Source organism: Bidens hawaiensis, unplaced genomic scaffold (genome assembly GCF_021521415.1).
Source record: "Bidens hawaiensis isolate Kalapana, Puna unplaced genomic scaffold, B.hawaiensis_p1.1 tig00003760_1, whole genome shotgun sequence".
In the NCBI taxonomy this organism is placed as follows: domain Eukaryota; kingdom Viridiplantae; phylum Streptophyta; class Magnoliopsida; order Asterales; family Asteraceae; genus Bidens; species Bidens hawaiensis.
In genome coordinates this window covers 642,995-660,457 of record NW_027491216.1, presented here as the reverse complement: position 1 = coordinate 660,457, position 17,463 = coordinate 642,995, and the positions used below count along the sequence as shown (strand labels likewise).

Sequence of the window (17,463 nt, the reverse complement as noted above, 5' to 3'; positions counted from 1 at the left end):
CACAAAAGCAACGGCTAGATTAAACAGAAGAAAACTCAGGGTTCAGCGCGAGAAGGCTAAGGCGCGAAGGCAGACACAGAAGGTCAAGAGAGCGCGAGCGCGAAGGCAGACAGAACTATCCTTAACGCGTCGCGGAAAGAACTACATTTCTAAGCGCGCCGCGGGAAGAATCACATTTCTTAGCGCGCCGCGGGAGGAACTAAAATTCCTAGCGCGCCGCGGGAAGAGCTATAATTCTTCGCGCGTCGAGGGATGAACTACGATTCTTAGCGCGCTGCGAGAAGAACTACAATCCTTAGCGCGTCGCGGGAAGAACTACCGTTCTTAGCGCGCTGCGAGAAGAATTACAATTCTTAGCGCGCTGCGAGAAGAGTTCGTCTCGCGTATCGCTGAAACAGGTGGTCTTCACGCAGGATTCCTTGTAAGGGGTCTGGCGCGTGGAGCTGCGCAGACAACCTTAGGCGGGAAGGAACAAAGGACAAGCACAGAGTTAGAAGAAAAAGAGGGAAACAAGGCGGAAAGAGAGAAGAGGGACGGGACGGCGGAAAGAAAGAGAGAGAAAGAGGCGGGAAGGAAAATATATATTATTATTAAAAGTAAAATATAAGTATAAATATTAAATCATAAAAGAGAGAGATCGGATCGGAGAAACGGGTACCTGGGTCGGGTCGGGTCGGATCGGGTCAGATGTCACAGTCTCCCCTACTTTAAGAAATTTCGTCCCGAAATTTATCTCGAAGTAGGTTGCGCAGAGAACAGGTGCGGGTACTTGATCTTCATTTGATCTTCCCTTTCCCATGTAAACTCGGCTCCGCGCTTGGACTCCCAGCGAACTTTCACGATAGGGATACGACTGCGCTTGGTTTGCTTTACCTCGCGATCCATAATCTCAACAGGCTTCTCAACGAAATGCATAGTTTCATCAACTTGAACTTCATCAAGTGGAATGTGAAGGTTCTCGTCGGCTAAACACTTCTTGAGATTGGATACATGGAACGTTGGATGCACATTACTGAGCGCGGGCGGCAGGTCAAGTCTGTAGGCAACTTTTCCCACACGCGCGAGAATCTTGAATGGACCAACATAACGAGGAGCAAGCTTACCCTTCTTCCCAAAGCGGACAACACCTTTCCAAGGCGACACTTTGAGGAGAACAAGATCACTAACTTGAAATTCGAGAGGCTTTCGCCTACGATCTGCGTAACTCTTCTGTCGGCTTCTGGCAGTCAGCAGATGATCACGGATCTTGGCGATTTTATCGGTTGTCTCTTGAACAAGTTCGGGTCCTGTGATTTGAGCTTCTCCCACTTCGCTCCAACAAATCGGGGAGCGGCACTTACGACCGTAAAGTGCTTCAAATGGGGCCATACCAATACTGGAATGATAGCTGTTATTATAAGAGAACTCGATCAAAGGTAGGTGCGAATCCCAATTACCTCCAAAATCAAGAACACAAGATCGGAGCATATCCTCAAGAGTTTGAATAGTTCGCTCAGACTGACCGTCAGTCTGAGGATGATATGCCGTACTCATGTCCAAGCGAGTTCCTAGCGCAGATTGGAGAGATTTCCAAAAGCGAGATATAAAACGGCCATCGCGATCGGATATGATGCTCAAAGGAGTACCATGGCGGCAGACAATTTCCTTGACATAAAGCTGCGCGAGTTGCTCAACACGGTAGTTTTCACGAATGGGCAGGAAGTGAGCAGACTTAGTCAATCGATCCACTATTACCCAAATGCTATCATGTTTGCTTGCTGTCAAAGGTAACTTGGTAATAAAGTCCATCGCTATACTTTCCCATTTCCACGTAGGAATTTCTGGTTGTTCGAGCAAACCAGATGGGCGTTGGTGTTCAGCTTTTACTTTAGAACAAGTCAGACATCTAGCTACGAACACAGCAATATCCTTTTTCATACCGGGCCACCAATAAGTTATGCGCAAATCCTTGTACATCTTATCAGTGCCAGGATGAATAGAATACCGAGATTTGTGCGCTTCACTCAGGATATCAGCGCGAAGATTCTCATCAAAGGGAATCCAGATGCGATTGAGATAGCAGAGAATTCCACTCAGATTAGGCACAAAGAGTGCTTCCGCGCCACACGCTAGCTCGGCGCGAAGGTTACCATTACTGATGGATGCGCGCTGCGCGTCACGAATACGCGATTCAAGGTTGCTTTGAATCGGCGCGAAGTGAAGCTGGGTGCGCGGCAAGATACAGTTAAGTTGGCAGGGTTTTCGGCTGAGCGCATCGGCTACCACATTAGCCTTACCAGGATGATACCGGATCTCACATTCGTAATCGCTGATGAGTTCGTTCCATCGGCGTTGCCTCATGTTAAGTTCCTTTTGATCAAAGATATGCTGAAGGCTTTTATGGTCAGTGTAGAGGATACACTTAGTACCATAAAGGTAGTGTCTCCAGATCTTCAAGGCAAAAACAACTGCACCAAGCTCGAGGTCGTGAGTTGTATAATTCTTTTCATGAACCTTAAGTTGCCTTGATGCGTAAGCGATAACCTTGCCTCGTTGCATAAGAACACAACCGAGACCTTGGTTGGATGCATCGCAATACACGACAAAATCATCATTACCCTCAGGTAGCGCAAGAATAGGAGCTTCACACAACAAACGCTTGAGCGTTAGAAAGGCTTTTTCTTGCTTCGAGCCCCAAATATATGGTTTACCTTTGTGCGTTAGAGCTGTTAAAGGCAAAGCGATCTTTGAGAAGTTCGAAATAAATCGCCGGTAATAACCAGCTAAGCCCAGAAAGGAACGGATCTCGGAATGAGAGGATGGCGTAATCCAGTTCTTGATTGCTTCAATTTTGGATGGGTCGACATGAATACCCATCTTGTTTACAACATGACCAAGAAACTGTACTTCATCAGACCAGAATTCACACTTGGAAAGCTTAGCATAGAGTTGCTCGGTTCGAAGCTTTTGCAACACCAACCGGAGATGTTGCTCATGCTCGGCCTTGGTCTTAGAATACACCAGAACATCATCGATAAACACAATCACGAATTTATCCAAGAAAGGCCTACACACCCGGTTCATTAGATCCATGAAAACGGCGGGTGCGTTGGTTAGACCGAAGGACATGACCAAGAATTCAAAATGGCCATAACGAGTTCGAAAAGCAGTCTTCGGAACATCTTCATCGCGGATGCGCAACTGGTGATAGCCAGAGCGGAGATCAATCTTGGAAAAACAAGAGGCACCTTGGAGTTGATCGAAGAGGTCGTCAATACGTGGTAAGGGATACCGGTTCTTAATGGTGAGTTTGTTCAACTCGCGGTAATCGATACACATGCGAAACGAACCATCTTTCTTTTTAACGAACAACACCGGAGCACCCCAGGGCGAAGAGCTAGGGCGAATGAATCCTTTAGCAGTCAACTCTTGAAGTTGGCTGGCCAATTCTTGCATCTCAGCGGGTGCAAGACGATAAGGAGATTTAGCTACGGGGGAAGCACCAGGGACAAGATCAATACGGAACTCGACTTCACGAGCGGGAGGGATACCAGGAAGATCATCAGGAAAAACTTCAGGGAAATCACGCACAACAGGGATATCGCGAAGCTTCTTTTCTTCAGCAGGTTTAACCACATGGGCTAGAAATGCAATACACTTCTTCCGCATGAGTCTTTGGGCTTCGGCGCAAGACATAAGTTTAAGACCACTGGAGGGTTTTTCGCCGTAGATATGAAGATCACCATTTTCTCGAGGAATGCGAATCAACTTCTTGGCGCAAATAACTTCGGCGCGATTCTTCGAGAGCCAGTCCATACCAATGATAACATCAAAGCTTCCAAGAGGCATAGGGATGAGGTCGATTAGAAAATCGTTTTCGTTAAGGTTAAGCGTACAATCTTTAATCACCGAGTTTATTAAAATAATTTCACCATTAGCCAATTCAACTGAAAAATCTTCTTTTAAATCGTTGCGCGGTCGCGCAAGCTTCTGCTCGAAGGCGCGAGAAATAAAACTTCGATCGGCGCCAGTATCAAAAAGTACAGAAGCATAAAATCCGTTAAGCAAAAATGTACCATTAACTACGTCATTATTCGCTTGCGCTTGGTGCGCGGTTATGTTAAAAGCTCGTCCACAGCGTCACTTGGTTTGAAATCTGGTTCACCGGATTCGCTTGTGTGATCTGAACTTGTAGTCTCGGGCACGCGTTCCGGAAATGACTGGGATCACCGCAGTTATAGCACGACCTGGGTCGTGGGTTTTGGTAGATTGATTGTGGGTTCTGCGGGTAGACTGGTGGTGTTGGCGCAATTGGATTGGCGGGAGGGACTCTACAGAACTCAGCAGAGTGACCAACGCGGCCACATCGGTTACATTGACGACACGGGGTTTGGGTTGGGTGGTGAAGTCTACAGGTTGGGCAAAAGGGTTGATTTCCTGTGTAAGGTTTCTTAGGTGGCGGGGCAGGGAGTGCGGGATTGGTTAAGGCATAGTTATGGACTACAGGAGGTGTTGGGTAGGCTGACAGAGGGTTAGGCGCGTAAACTGGAGGTTGATAAATGGGTTGCTGGGTAATGGGCGGGTTGGTAAGCGCATAGGCCTTGCGCCTGCGCTTGAGGTTGTTACGGTTTGAGGGTTCAGGTTTGGTTTCTGTTGGTTCAGGGACAGTCTTGGTGGGTTTGGTCTTCTCAGATCCCCGCAGGAACAGGGTTCCTGCTCTGACATGGTTGTCGCTGAGCACAGCGGCCAACTCGATGGCGTCAGAGAGGGTAACTGGGTTTCTAGCCCATACAGAATCTTGAATTTCCATGGGGAGACCCCCAAGGAATTTCTCTATGGCTCGGCGGGAAGGGGTAACAAGGTGAGGGACAAGCAGGCTTTGTTCATGGAAGCGCGTCGCGTACTCGCGCGCTTCACCGCTGTACTGCTTAAGATTCCAAAATTCCTCCTCCAGGCGCTTAACTTCGTTGGGAGGGCAGAATTCTCGCGTAAGAATTTCCTTAAATTCCTCCCAGAGCATGCTGGAAGCAGCTTCTGCGCCACGCGCATGAGCTACTCCATTCCACCACGTAAGCGCTCTGGATTCCAGGACACTGGAAGCATATAGGGTTCGTCTGTCTGAGGGGCATTGGGTGTGGAGGAAAGTGTTTTCTATCTTCTCAAGCCACTGGAGCATCACGGTGGCTCCTTCAAGACCTGTGAATTTTGGAGGGTTACCCGCGTTAAAGGACTTAATGTTATAACTGGAGGTATTGTTTTGGCTCAAGGCTTGGGCTATCGCGGCGGCCATTTCCTGGGAACGTTGCTGTCTACGCATGCGCGAGGCTTCTCTTCTCTGAAATCGGCGAGATAGCGGAGGCATTCTATAAAAATTTTAATTTTAGTTAATATCTTGGTTTTAGCGCAAAGTTTTAATCTTATAAAGCTTGGTTTCACGGAGTTAGATGCTATCAAAAGTTAAAGTAAAATAAATGACTTTAAATGCAGACTTAATAAAGGTAACAAATTCGAATCAGAAATCGACAATTCATGTATCACCATGACTTTCCGAATTCCCAATTTAAAATATACGAGTAAACGAGTATTGGAGATTGACGATTCATGTATCACCATGACTTTCCAATCTTCAATATAAAATATACAAGAAAATGAGTATTGGAGGTTGACAATTCATGTATCACCATGACTTTTCAAGTCTCCAACCTCAGAACATAATCGTAAATGGAAATTGAAAATCAACTATTCATGTATCACCATGACTTTTCGGATTTTCAAATCCCACAAACGAATATGTAAGTAAAATCAATAAAAATCGAAATTCAACAAAAATCGAAATATCGCGAAATAAAACATAAAATCATATACTGCGCAAGCGCGAGCATATTCACAAATAACGAGTAATTAACAATAAGCGCGCAAACATGAGATTTCTCTCATGCGCAAGAAGGGACTCTTAGGTATTCTAGGCCGTTACGTCTAACCACCTATCCTAAAGTCAACGAGCTCTGATACCAATCTGTAACACCCCGACCAAAGGCGGATTATACATCGGGGCGCCACATATTGCTTCATTACTCGCGACACTATTGGTGTCAATATTTATTAATACACATTTTATCGCGCACGCGCAGCGGGGAAAATATAAATCAAACATAAATCAATATATTATAAATTATAACATTCAAACAACATTAACTTGTCTTGATACATTTTAATTCTAGGTCCAAAAGTAAAAACGTCCTACGTGTCCACAAGCTCCAAAACAGCTACTGCAAACCTGACATGTGTTAAAATAAACGTCAAACACTTGCGTGTTGGTGAGAAATCAAGTTTAATACAATACATAGATAATCATAAATCTGCGCGCAACACGTGTATGTCTGGTGTTTAACAAGGGTGCAATCAGATTGTGATCAAGCCTAGATAGATCATAGCTCATAGTTCATAGTTCAATCCGTGCTCCCAATTGAGCACAAAAACGAGAAAACATCTGTGCAAGTGTAAACAAAGAAAACCGTAAACGATAGGTCTCCCGTGTTCATCTAATGGATCCATGAAAACTTCGGAATAGGCCGAACAAAGCGGTTAATGATACACACATACAAATAAACAGCCAAGTAAACGTCCTCAACACATGGGATACTGCGCGACTAAAGTTCATAAACAGTTTAAGACTCAAGTTTTGTATGAACACATGAACATCCCAAAGCATTTAAAATAAAAAGGGATTAGATACGAGATAACTCACTTGATAAACGATGCGGTGATAGATATGCAAGAATCAACTCTTAAACAAGCAAAGTTAACCTATAATTAAAGATTATTGTTTTAACGATTGGTTTTAAGTCTTGATTATAAGTTAGCATAATTAATAAGTAAACTATTATATATAATATATATTACCGGAAAAGCAGGAAGAACAAGGAGGAAGACGGAGGCAGAGAGGGGGGCGGCAGGAGGACAACGGCAGAGAGCAAAAAGGGAGGAAGAGATAATAAGTGTAGTGTGTGAAGTGTTAAGAAAATACTACTATTATTTATAGGCAAACCCTAGGGAACACAATCCCTAGAAAAGGGGAAAAGATCTCAAAAAGCAAAAGATTCCAAAGGCAAAAGATATCAAAAGATATGGCAGCAAGGAAAAAGAGAAAAAGGCTGACAGGATTCAGAAAAAGGCATGGGAGAGGACAGATAAAGGTACTGGTCAAGCATGGCAAAAGCAGATCTCAAAAGATAATGTCAGTCACTTTTTCTGCCAACCAATGGGGTTGGTGCGCATGCTGCGCCAAAAGTGGCTTTTCAGACATAAAGCAGATTAGGTCAACAGCTCAAAAGATAAGACAACACAAAAGCAACGGCTAGATTAAACAGAAGAAAACTCAGGGTTCAGCGCGAGAAGGCTAAGGCGCGAAGGCAGACACAGAAGGTCAAGAGAGCGCGAGCGCGAAGGCAGACAGAACTATCCTTAACGCGTCGCGGAAAGAACTACATTTCTAAGCGCGCCGCGGGAAGAATCACATTTCTTAGCGCGCCGCGGGAGGAACTAAAATTCCTAGCGCGCCGCGGGAAGAGCTATAATTCTTCGCGCGTCGAGGGATGAACTACGATTCTTAGCGCGCTGCGAGAAGAACTACAATCCTTAGCGCGTCGCGGGAAGAACTACCGTTCTTAGCGCGCTGCGAGAAGAATTACAATTCTTAGCGCGCTGCGAGAAGAGTTCGTCTCGCGTATCGCTGAAACAGGTGGTCTTCACGCAGGATTCCTTGTAAGGGGTCTGGCGCGTGGAGCTGCGCAGACAACCTTAGGCGGGAAGGAACAAAGGACAAGCACAGAGTTAGAAGAAAAAGAGGGAAACAAGGCGGAAAGAGAGAAGAGGGACGGGACGGCGGAAAGAAAGAGAGAGAAAGAGGCGGGAATGAAAATATATATTATTATTAAAAGTAAAATATAAGTATAAATATTAAATCATAAAAGAGAGAGATCGGATCGGAGAAACGGGTACCTGGGTCGGGTCGGATCGGGTCAGATGTCACAAAACCCACTTGAGTTGTGAAAACCCGTGAAAACCCTATGCAACATCGTTTTTTTTGTTACATGTAATATATGTTATAACATTTAATACAAAACATCGACACAAAAAAAATGTTTTGCTATTTTTTAACATTTTTTTACTAATTTTTATATATGTTTTTAGGAGAGAGAGAAAGTTATATTTATATTTACATTTTTTATTCACTTTAATTGTGAACCACAAGATTTAAACATTAATTAAAAACATGTGGTTGAGAATGAGTTTCTAGAGTTTTCACAACTCAAGTGGGTTTTCATTTTATACTTAGCCTATATATATATATATTCATAACTCAAATGAATTTTCATTTTATACTTAGTCTATATATATATATATATATATATATGCTTATGTGAAAGGGGCCCCTTTTACTAATATCTTCATGAAATATGTCATTTTTTGATTCTGCCTAATTAAGAAGACCACAACTAAAATTTTATGAAATATAACTTTAAATGTTCCAACCAAAATTAAAAATAACTATTACCATTTAAAGAATTACTAACAAAGTTACAAACATAACTTTAAATGTTATACTAAATGAGGTTTTTAGATATTTATGAATTTTAAAATTTTATTTATCGCTATTTATATCTTATGAATCAATAAGGTATGTTATTATGTATATTATTAATTTTTTTGTTGTATTTTTTAACCATCCGTGTATTACACGCACCATATCCTAGTAGTGTAAATATGTTAAGAAAATGAATGAATAGTGATTCTCCCTCACATACCATACTTGTAAATTATTGTGAGTCGACGCGAAATCAGCGTGTATCGCATTACGACATCAAAACTAAACAAAAGAAATAAACTCGTCAATACCAAAATACAACAAATTATCATATGTAGAACAAAAAAACCATCATGTTACAGTTGCAAATCGACGTAAATTCGGTTAGTATTGGCGGTACAAACATAAATTGGTAAACATGAATTAGTAAGCAAAAAAAAATCATATTTTAAAGGCGTGGTATCAAACGTTGAAACACGGAATAAAACACATGTTTCGATAGGACAATTTTAAATGATTTAAAGTTTCGGTCATTTTAGAAACCAACTATGACGAATACGAAAGCAAATTTAATAAAATCATTTAACCGACAAATAAAACATGAGAACCCGACACTTGCCCAAGTTTAAGGTTTAGAAATATAGTTTGTTAAATATTTTAATTAGTTTGTTAGATAGTTTACGACCTCTACTGTATTATTAAAAGTTAAAACATGTATAAATAACAAATAATAAAGTAAAATTTAAGTAATAAAATATTGAAACACAACATATGTTAAAAGCAATGAGTTAAAAGTGAAAAAAAAATGAATAATAAAACGAATAGTGGATATGTGAGTAAGAGATCCTATTTATAATATATACAAGGATTTAGAATCCATGCTTCGCAACGAGACCATTAAACTGAACAAAAAAGCATAAGTAAAAACGTTAAACAACGAACGTGCTGTGAGTCAATGCGAAATCAGCCTGTATCGGGTTACGACATCGAAAGTAAACAAAAGACTTAAACATGTCAATGCCAAAATACAACAAATCATCATATGTGAAAACAAAAAAACCAGCATGTTACCGTTGCGAACTGACGCTAAGTCGGTTAGTATCGGCCGTACTAGCACAAACTAGTAAACATGAATTAGGAAGCCAAAAAATCATATTTTAAAGGAGTGGTATCAAATGTCGAAATGCAGATATAAAAACATGTGACGATGGGATAGTTTTAAATCATGATAAAAGTTTCCGTCAATTTAAAGTCCAACATAACAAATACGTACGAAAGCAAAGTATAAGGAAATTTTAACCGACAAATAAAACATGTAAAGCCAACACTTGCCTAAGTTTACGGTTTAGATATATAGTTTGTTAAATATTATAATTAGTTGAAACAAAAAGTAAAATAAAGGGAATAAAAACCATCTAATGTTGTAACAATCTATATTGTTTTTAAAAGTTAAAACATATATGAATTACAAATAATAAAGTAAAACTTAAGCAATAAATAATTAAAACACAATAGTGGACTTAAAAAAAAAGTAAATAGTAGATTGAATAGTAAATATGTGAGGGGTAGGGGTGCAAATGAGCCGAGTTACTCGTGAGCTACTCGAGATCGGCTCATTAAGATGCTCGATCGAGCCGAGCTTAATCGAGCCTGAGCCCGAGCTCGAGCTTAAAAGTAAGCTCGTTTAATAAACGAGCCCAAGCCCAAGCTTCACTTATCGAGCTCGAGAGCCTAAACGAGCCTGTCATTTATATAAGTTTTTAAAATATATATTTAATAATTATTAATTAATATATATATAATGTTATGAAAAATAAATAAAAATAACTAAATAATATATATTATTTTTACTTAAAGTTAAAATAGAAAAATATATCTATAAATAATTATAATTATATAAAAATAGTTGATATATAGTAAACGAGCCGAGCCTAGCTCGAGCTTTGAAAATAGAGTTCGAAACGACCCAAGCTCGAGCTCTGTGCAAGTTAAACGAGCCGAGCTCGAGCCTAGTCGCGCTCGGGCTCGGCTTGTTTCCACCCCTAGTGAGGGGGAAGAAATCCCCCCAATATATATATATATATATAATACTAATATATATATATATATATATAAAATTAAATAATAGATTATGATTGTTTTATGTTAAAAAATGAACAAAAGAAAAAACTATAAAAATAAGAGGAATAGACGGCATGAATCAACGTAGATAAAAAAGAAGAAAAAGAAATGCGAACCCCCTGACGTGCCAGAAAATGGCGTGAAGCATACCACTTGTCTCACCGTATTCCAAAACATTCTTTTCTAAATTAAGTTACAAATATATTAATACCAGTAGGGTTTTATAACTTAAAACTCCAAAATAATAATATGGTAAACGTGTAGCGACTGATAGCAATCATAGCATATTTTGGTTTAAAATGAATATTAAATTTGAAGGTATTTCCTAATTAAATCCTTACACTTTCAAAAGTCATGATTTTGAATCATTTTAACCGTTATGTTGTTGCATTTAAATGGTTTAAAACAAGGTTTGAAGGTTGGAAATTTAATAATGTATTTTGGGATTGATTTTTCACATATGAATATGATGCTATTATTTTGGGAGTTTATTACAAGTTCTGCAAATAGATTCTAACGTGAGAAAGATATAAATAAATAGAATAATTATATTTGAACTAATTAATTATTATGCTGCAGCTTTGAATTAGTGTATTAGTTATTAGGGAAAAGCTAAAATACAAAGGAAGACAAAAATGAGAAGTGTGAGAGAGATTTGCGACCACACAAAAAAACCTTCAGAAAAATTAATAAAAATAATTATTACTCAAAATATAAAAAAAAACGAAAAAGTTTAAAAACCAAAAATGTTTCCCTAGTCATTCTCGTTCCAAAAAAAAAAACAAAAAGACACAATACAGAGACAAAAGACACAATGGCGAAAATGAACAAAAGATACAATTATTTCTAAAAAAAAAAAATAAATCGCAAAATATAACACAATGCCGAACAAAATATAACACAATGTAGAGTAATATAAGACAATATCAAGAAAAAAACACAATGTCAAGGAAAAAAGACACAATCAATGATGAAAATAAATACAAAACACAATGATAAACAAAAAAAAATGGTCTTTTTTACTCAACATTGTGTCTTTTTTTTAGAACGAGAAAGACGATAGAAACATTTTTATGTTTTTACTTTTTTATTAAATTTTGAGTTATGATTTTTTATTTATTTATTTTTGATTTTTTTGAAAGGATTTTTTATATGGTTATAATTTCTTCACATCCTTCTTATTTTTGTTTCCCTTTTAAAATAGCTTTACCATATATATACGTCACTTCTAAATAGGTTGATATGTTCGATTTATTAGGCTCCCCTCATAAAAAATATATATTGTTACCCAATTAAACTTGTGAAGTGAACACAATTTGTGTAATAAACATGTTAATTATATTAAACAAACAAAGAGACCATAATCACGTTGAGAAAATAATGTAGCCTATGTAAAGAACATACAAAAAAGGAATCCTGGTCTTCAAAAATTATATAAATAACTTAATCAGAAAAGTTTAAAATACAAATAAGATTAAATTAGTATTCTTATGTCAACATCCATAGTTGATTCCATCTTTGAATAGTATATATCTATATTCATGTATATATATTCTCACATACTACAAACCTTTAAAATACACAGTTTGGTTTTGTTGAAAGAGACTTTGGTTGTTTTGATTGTTGTGTCATTAGATAGCCTGTAGATTTATTTTTTATATTAATGTTTCTAAATGGCATTGCCATTTCTTTAAAATCATGCAAGTTCTAAATTTAGAAGCATTTATTGGAATTCAAAACTAAGGTAGTTTTTATCTGTGAAACTAAAGTATATAAGAGACGCATTCAAGTGAAAGTATATTCATCACTCATCAGCTTGGTGTATCATATATCATATTCTATACACACCAAGATATAGAGATGGCAAGCCTGCAAAATGAACCACGTGTCTCCGGAGGGAGCAACCGTATTTCGGCTATTGATCTGGGTGATGCTACTTCTGTTCCTAACACTAAAGACTATGATCAGAAACACATGAACAATGAGCAGGTTTCCTACCACCATTACTCATGTTTATTTTTAGTTTTGCATAAATATATGACCACAAAGGTCACATGTGAAGTATTTCTTCAGTTTGCAACTATCTGAAAAAATTCATCTTGATTTATTTGTGATTGATGAAAAACAGAAGCCCGGATGGAAAAAGTTTATCTCATTTGTCGGCCCAGGTTTCCTAGTTTCATTGGCTTATCTTGATCCTGGCAACAGTAAGTCCTGATCTTTCATATGTTCGTTATGTCTAATTTAATTCTCATGACTTATCAATCATGTTATGGTTGCAGTGGAAACTGATTTACAAGCAGGAGCGAACCATCGATACGAGGTAAATGTTCATGCCAGGAGCAACCGTTGTATGGTCATGTAATTACATAAGCAGCTTTAATCATCTAGTGATTGTATAATTTCAGCTGCTTTGGATCATATTAATCGGGTTAATCTTCGCACTCGTGATTCAATCTCTAGCAGCCAATCTTGGTGTGAGCACTGGTAAGACTTTGAATTTATCATCATCATCATCATCGTCGTACTCAGTATAGCCCACCAATAGCAAAGCTATGGTAGGATCTGAGGAGGGTAAAATGTAGACAGCCTTATCATATGAATTATTTATATATTTGATGATTAATAGCAAATATCTAAAGTATAGTAACTTTCTATTCAGGGAAACATTTATCAGAGTTATGCAAGGCTGAATATCCCATTTTTGTTAAATATTGCTTGTGGCTGCTAGCTGAGATTGCAGTCATTGCAGCAGATATTCCAGAAGGCATGATATTATTAAAACTTATCTATGAAACTGATGTATTCAGTTAGTTTAATTAGTTTACTTGCCGTATATTATATAATAATGATCAATCCCCTTAATGCTTACAGTGATTGGGACGGCTTTTGGTTTGAATATCTTATTCAAGATTCCAGTTTGGGTTGGAGTTCTTCTCACTGGTCTCAGCACCCTCCTCCTCCTCGGCCTCCAAAAATATGGTGTAAGTAAAAATTGCCTCAAAGTGCGAATATTGCCACCGAACTTCCAAATATTTTCTTGTTTTTACTTATCTTTAAAACTTTTCTCAACTTCTGCGTAAAAATTGATTTGTATTTCTAGAGTTGCAGAAGTGCAAAGATGTTAATATACATCGCTGGACTCAAGAATTCATTTCACCTTAATAGCTAATCATTCATTAGCGAAATCATTACATTCTAAAGTTTGGATAACATAAACTAATATTTAAGACAAAACAGGAGAATATAGTGTACTTGAGCCTGCTACCAAGTACTTGAAATTTGCATTTCAAGTGAAAGTTGATCTCTAACTAAGAATTGAACATATGTAGGTGAGGAAGCTTGAAATACTGATAGCCATTCTTGTTTTTGTGATGGCTGGTTGTTTCTTTGGTGAAATGAGCTATGTGAGACCACCAGCAGGTGATGTGCTAAAGGGAATGTTTATTCCTAAACTTAGTGGCCATGGGGCCACCGGTGATGCCATCGCTCTACTTGGCGCCCTTGTTATGCCGTATGATCCCGTTGCCAATAAACTCAGATAAATTTACATATTTGGGATTCTTTAATCTGTGGTCTATTTTATCTTAACACCAATTTCTCCATTTTAATAGGCATAACCTCTTTCTTCATTCGGCTCTTGTTCTTTCTCGGAAGATTCCAAATTCAGTTCGCGGCATCAATGTTAGTCCTTCCGATTATAAATGTTTGAAAACCTCATCTTGAAATCTATTTCATGCGATCTGATGTTTTGAATGATGGTTTTTCTGATTACAGGATGCATGCAGATATTTTCTGATTGAGAGTGGTGTTGCTCTCTTTGTAGCATTTTTGATCAATGTCTCAATGATTTCGGTTTCTGGCACTGTTTGCTCAGCCAAAAACCTACCCAGTGACGAAATGGATCGTTGCAGTGATCTTAACCTTAACTCAGCTTCATTTCTTTTGAAAGTACGCGTCTCATATGTTACCAGTTATATAAGTTAGATTTTGTAAGAGCTTTAAGAAAAAACTTATAACCTTTCTTTAACTAAATGTACAGAATGTTTTGGGAAAATCTAGCTCCACACTATATGGAATTGCGCTGTTGGCTTCTGGACAGAGTTCAACAATTACAGGCACCTACGCTGGTCAATTTATAATGCAGGTTGGTTAGAAGAGAGTTCTCTAGAAGTAACATTATTATTATTAATATGACAACCCGGCCCATATTTCATTTTAGAGCACCTTTATTTCATATTAACAATAAAAGTTAACTGTGTGATACTTGGCATCACAGGGTTTCTTGGACTTAAAGATGAGGAAATGGCTCAGGAACTTAGTGACAAGGTGCATTGCCATTACACCAAGTTTAATAGTCTCAATAATTGGTGGATCAGCTGGAGCTGGAAGACTTATTGTCATAGCATCGGTTTGTATTTCAATCTTAAGCTATATATGCATTTCAATCTTTCTTAAAAACTGGTTTTAAAGACCGATATTTTTGCAGATGATATTGTCATTCGAGCTTCCATTTGCACTCATTCCACTACTCAAATTCAGCAGCTCAGCCACCAAAATGGGACCTCACATAAATTCGATGATTGTGAGTTTTGAACTAGTATTTACCACAGTTTCAAGTAACCGAAATGGACGTAACATTCATGCTTTTTTCCTCGTACAGATCATTGTCTTCTCTTGGGTACTAGGACTTGGCATAATCTGTATCAACATTTACTACTTGATCACAGCATTTGTCGGTTGGATAATTGATAATAATTTGCCAAAAGCGGCAAATGTGTTCATTGGGATATTAGTGTTTCCTGCCATGACCATCTACATTCTCTCAGTAATCTACCTTATGTTTCGAAAAGACCGTGTTACCACATTCATTGAACCCGAAAAAGTTAGCTTGGAAAGCGGACAATTTGGTGTTGATAGAAACAGGAATTTGACGAGTGCTCCTTATAGGGAAGATCTTGCTGATATCCCATTGCCACAATAGTAAACTGAAGTGTATGTTCTAAGTGAACTGTAAGACATGTGTTGTTCCCGCAAGTGTTTGATTCGCAGTTGTATACTGAATAAGTGTTAAGAGTGATGGAATATAAATTTGAATGTTTGTGAGTTAACAAAACAACATGAATGTGATCTGAGAAGTTTTCTGGAGTACCATCAGTATTTGGATAAAGATGTTATAATGGTTTGGAACATACGAGATATGAACATTAATTATATATAATATGGGGATAGTGAATATGGGGCTATTATACATCTACGTTAGATGTGAAACCTTTCAAAACACTTCTTTGTTCATCATTCTAGAGATTGATTTGCATAATTGCAGGCATCTTTGCAAATTAATTTGCAGCACACGTATTTCTTCTTCTCCTGAAATCATTGCTTATCTTTTTTTAACCTACACCCAATTTCATTTGAGGACAAGTTCATCTCGTAATCTGTCATATACTCCTTTCCGATTTATGTGAGAAAACAATCTTTAGGTGTTAGGCAAACAATGTATATCCACAAAATCAAAAATTTCAAATGACAATTCAGTGTAGTATATAGTGATTTAACAATCGCTTACCTGTATGTAAATATGAAAAAGCATATGAATTATAACTAACTAATTTACGCATATAATTCTTGATATGATTGCAATTTCTCTTATTAATCAATAATATAGGTTAGCTATATATTTACTTTGGAATGGGCAACGGGGTTAAGAGATTTCAGTAAAAAAAAAATAGAGGTATGAAATAAGGTGTAGGTTTTGACAGTTAACTTTTAATTGATTTTAATCAAAATGACGTAGTTTTGATGAGTTTTGCATCTAAGTTATATGTATAGCAGTCTCGTATTCACTTTCAAACACACACATATATATATATACATATATATATACACACAGGGTATGTTCTAGTGAAAACTATTCTTAAAGAGAAAACTTAAAAACTCTTAAAAACTTTTAAAAGACCATTTTTAACTTTTTTTTAAATTTTTTTTGAAGTTTCTTTTTTTTCCATTATTCTTATATGTTGTTATTGGTTCAAAAAAAAAAAAAAAAAAACTTGTCGGTAACCTCGTCGGTATAGTGCGCATGTGTAATAGTGTGCTTTACATATATGCAAAAGTGTTTGTATTGCATAGAATACAACACTATTGCACATATTTGATACACACTATTGTATATATGTAATATAAGACTAATACACACATCGAATACATATTAGTATGTATTTGTAATACAACATTAACGCACATGTGCACCACATCGACTTTTATTTTATTATTATTTTTTTCCATATAATACAACACTATTACACATATACAATACACAAATATTGAATATATGAAATAAAACACTATTAAACTCAAAAATACATAGTAATACACATTGTGTAATACAACGGTATCGCACAGTAATACGTATGTGCATTACAGCGGATTTTTTTTTATTTTTTTATACTTTTCGAGTGAAATATAAGAAAATATAAGAATAATGGCTAAAACAGAATTTTGAAAATATTTTTTTATTTTTAATTAAAAATAATTCTTTAGGAGTTTTTTAGTTTTTTCTCTAAAGGTGAGTTTTCTCTTGATCCTCTCCCTATATATATATATATATATATATAGGGTAAGGTTAAAATGAAAACCCACTTGAATTGTGAAAACCCGCGAAAACATCGTTTTTTTTTGTTACATGTAATATATATTGTAACATTTAATACAAAATATCGAAATATCAAAAAAAATGTTTTGCTATTTTTTAACATTTTTTACTAATTTTTATA

At 37.3% G+C, this 17,463-nt stretch overlaps 1 protein-coding gene across 1 annotated transcript; it reads left to right on the top strand.

Annotated features, from left to right (window-relative positions):
• The first annotated feature begins 12,540 nt into the window (after positions 1-12,540).
• Positions 12,541-15,711, top strand: LOC143624323 (metal transporter Nramp7.2-like). The gene is made up of 13 exons (XM_077095019.1): positions 12,541-12,676; positions 12,816-12,894; positions 12,970-13,010; positions 13,096-13,174; positions 13,350-13,454; positions 13,562-13,671; positions 14,020-14,201; positions 14,302-14,371; positions 14,465-14,638; positions 14,730-14,834; positions 14,967-15,098; positions 15,177-15,272; positions 15,351-15,711. The coding sequence occupies exons 1-13, from the start codon at positions 12,548-12,550 to the stop codon at positions 15,669-15,671; spliced, it is 1,623 nt and encodes a 540-aa protein (XP_076951134.1). The 5' UTR covers positions 12,541-12,547; the 3' UTR covers positions 15,672-15,711.
• The last annotated feature ends 1,752 nt before the right edge of the window (positions 15,712-17,463 follow it).

Bases quoted from the DNA above. Each gene is read 5' to 3' on its own strand.
- LOC143624323 (XM_077095019.1), top strand. From the start codon at position 12,548: ATGGCAAGCCTGCAAAATGAACCACGTGTCTCCGGAGGGAGCAACCGT. The intron at 12,677-12,815 runs GTTTCCTACCAC...GATGAAAAACAG, and splicing joins AACACATGAACAATGAGCAG to AAGCCCGGATGGAAAAAGTT. The intron at 13,455-13,561 runs GCATGATATTAT...TAATGCTTACAG, and splicing joins TGCAGCAGATATTCCAGAAG to TGATTGGGACGGCTTTTGGT.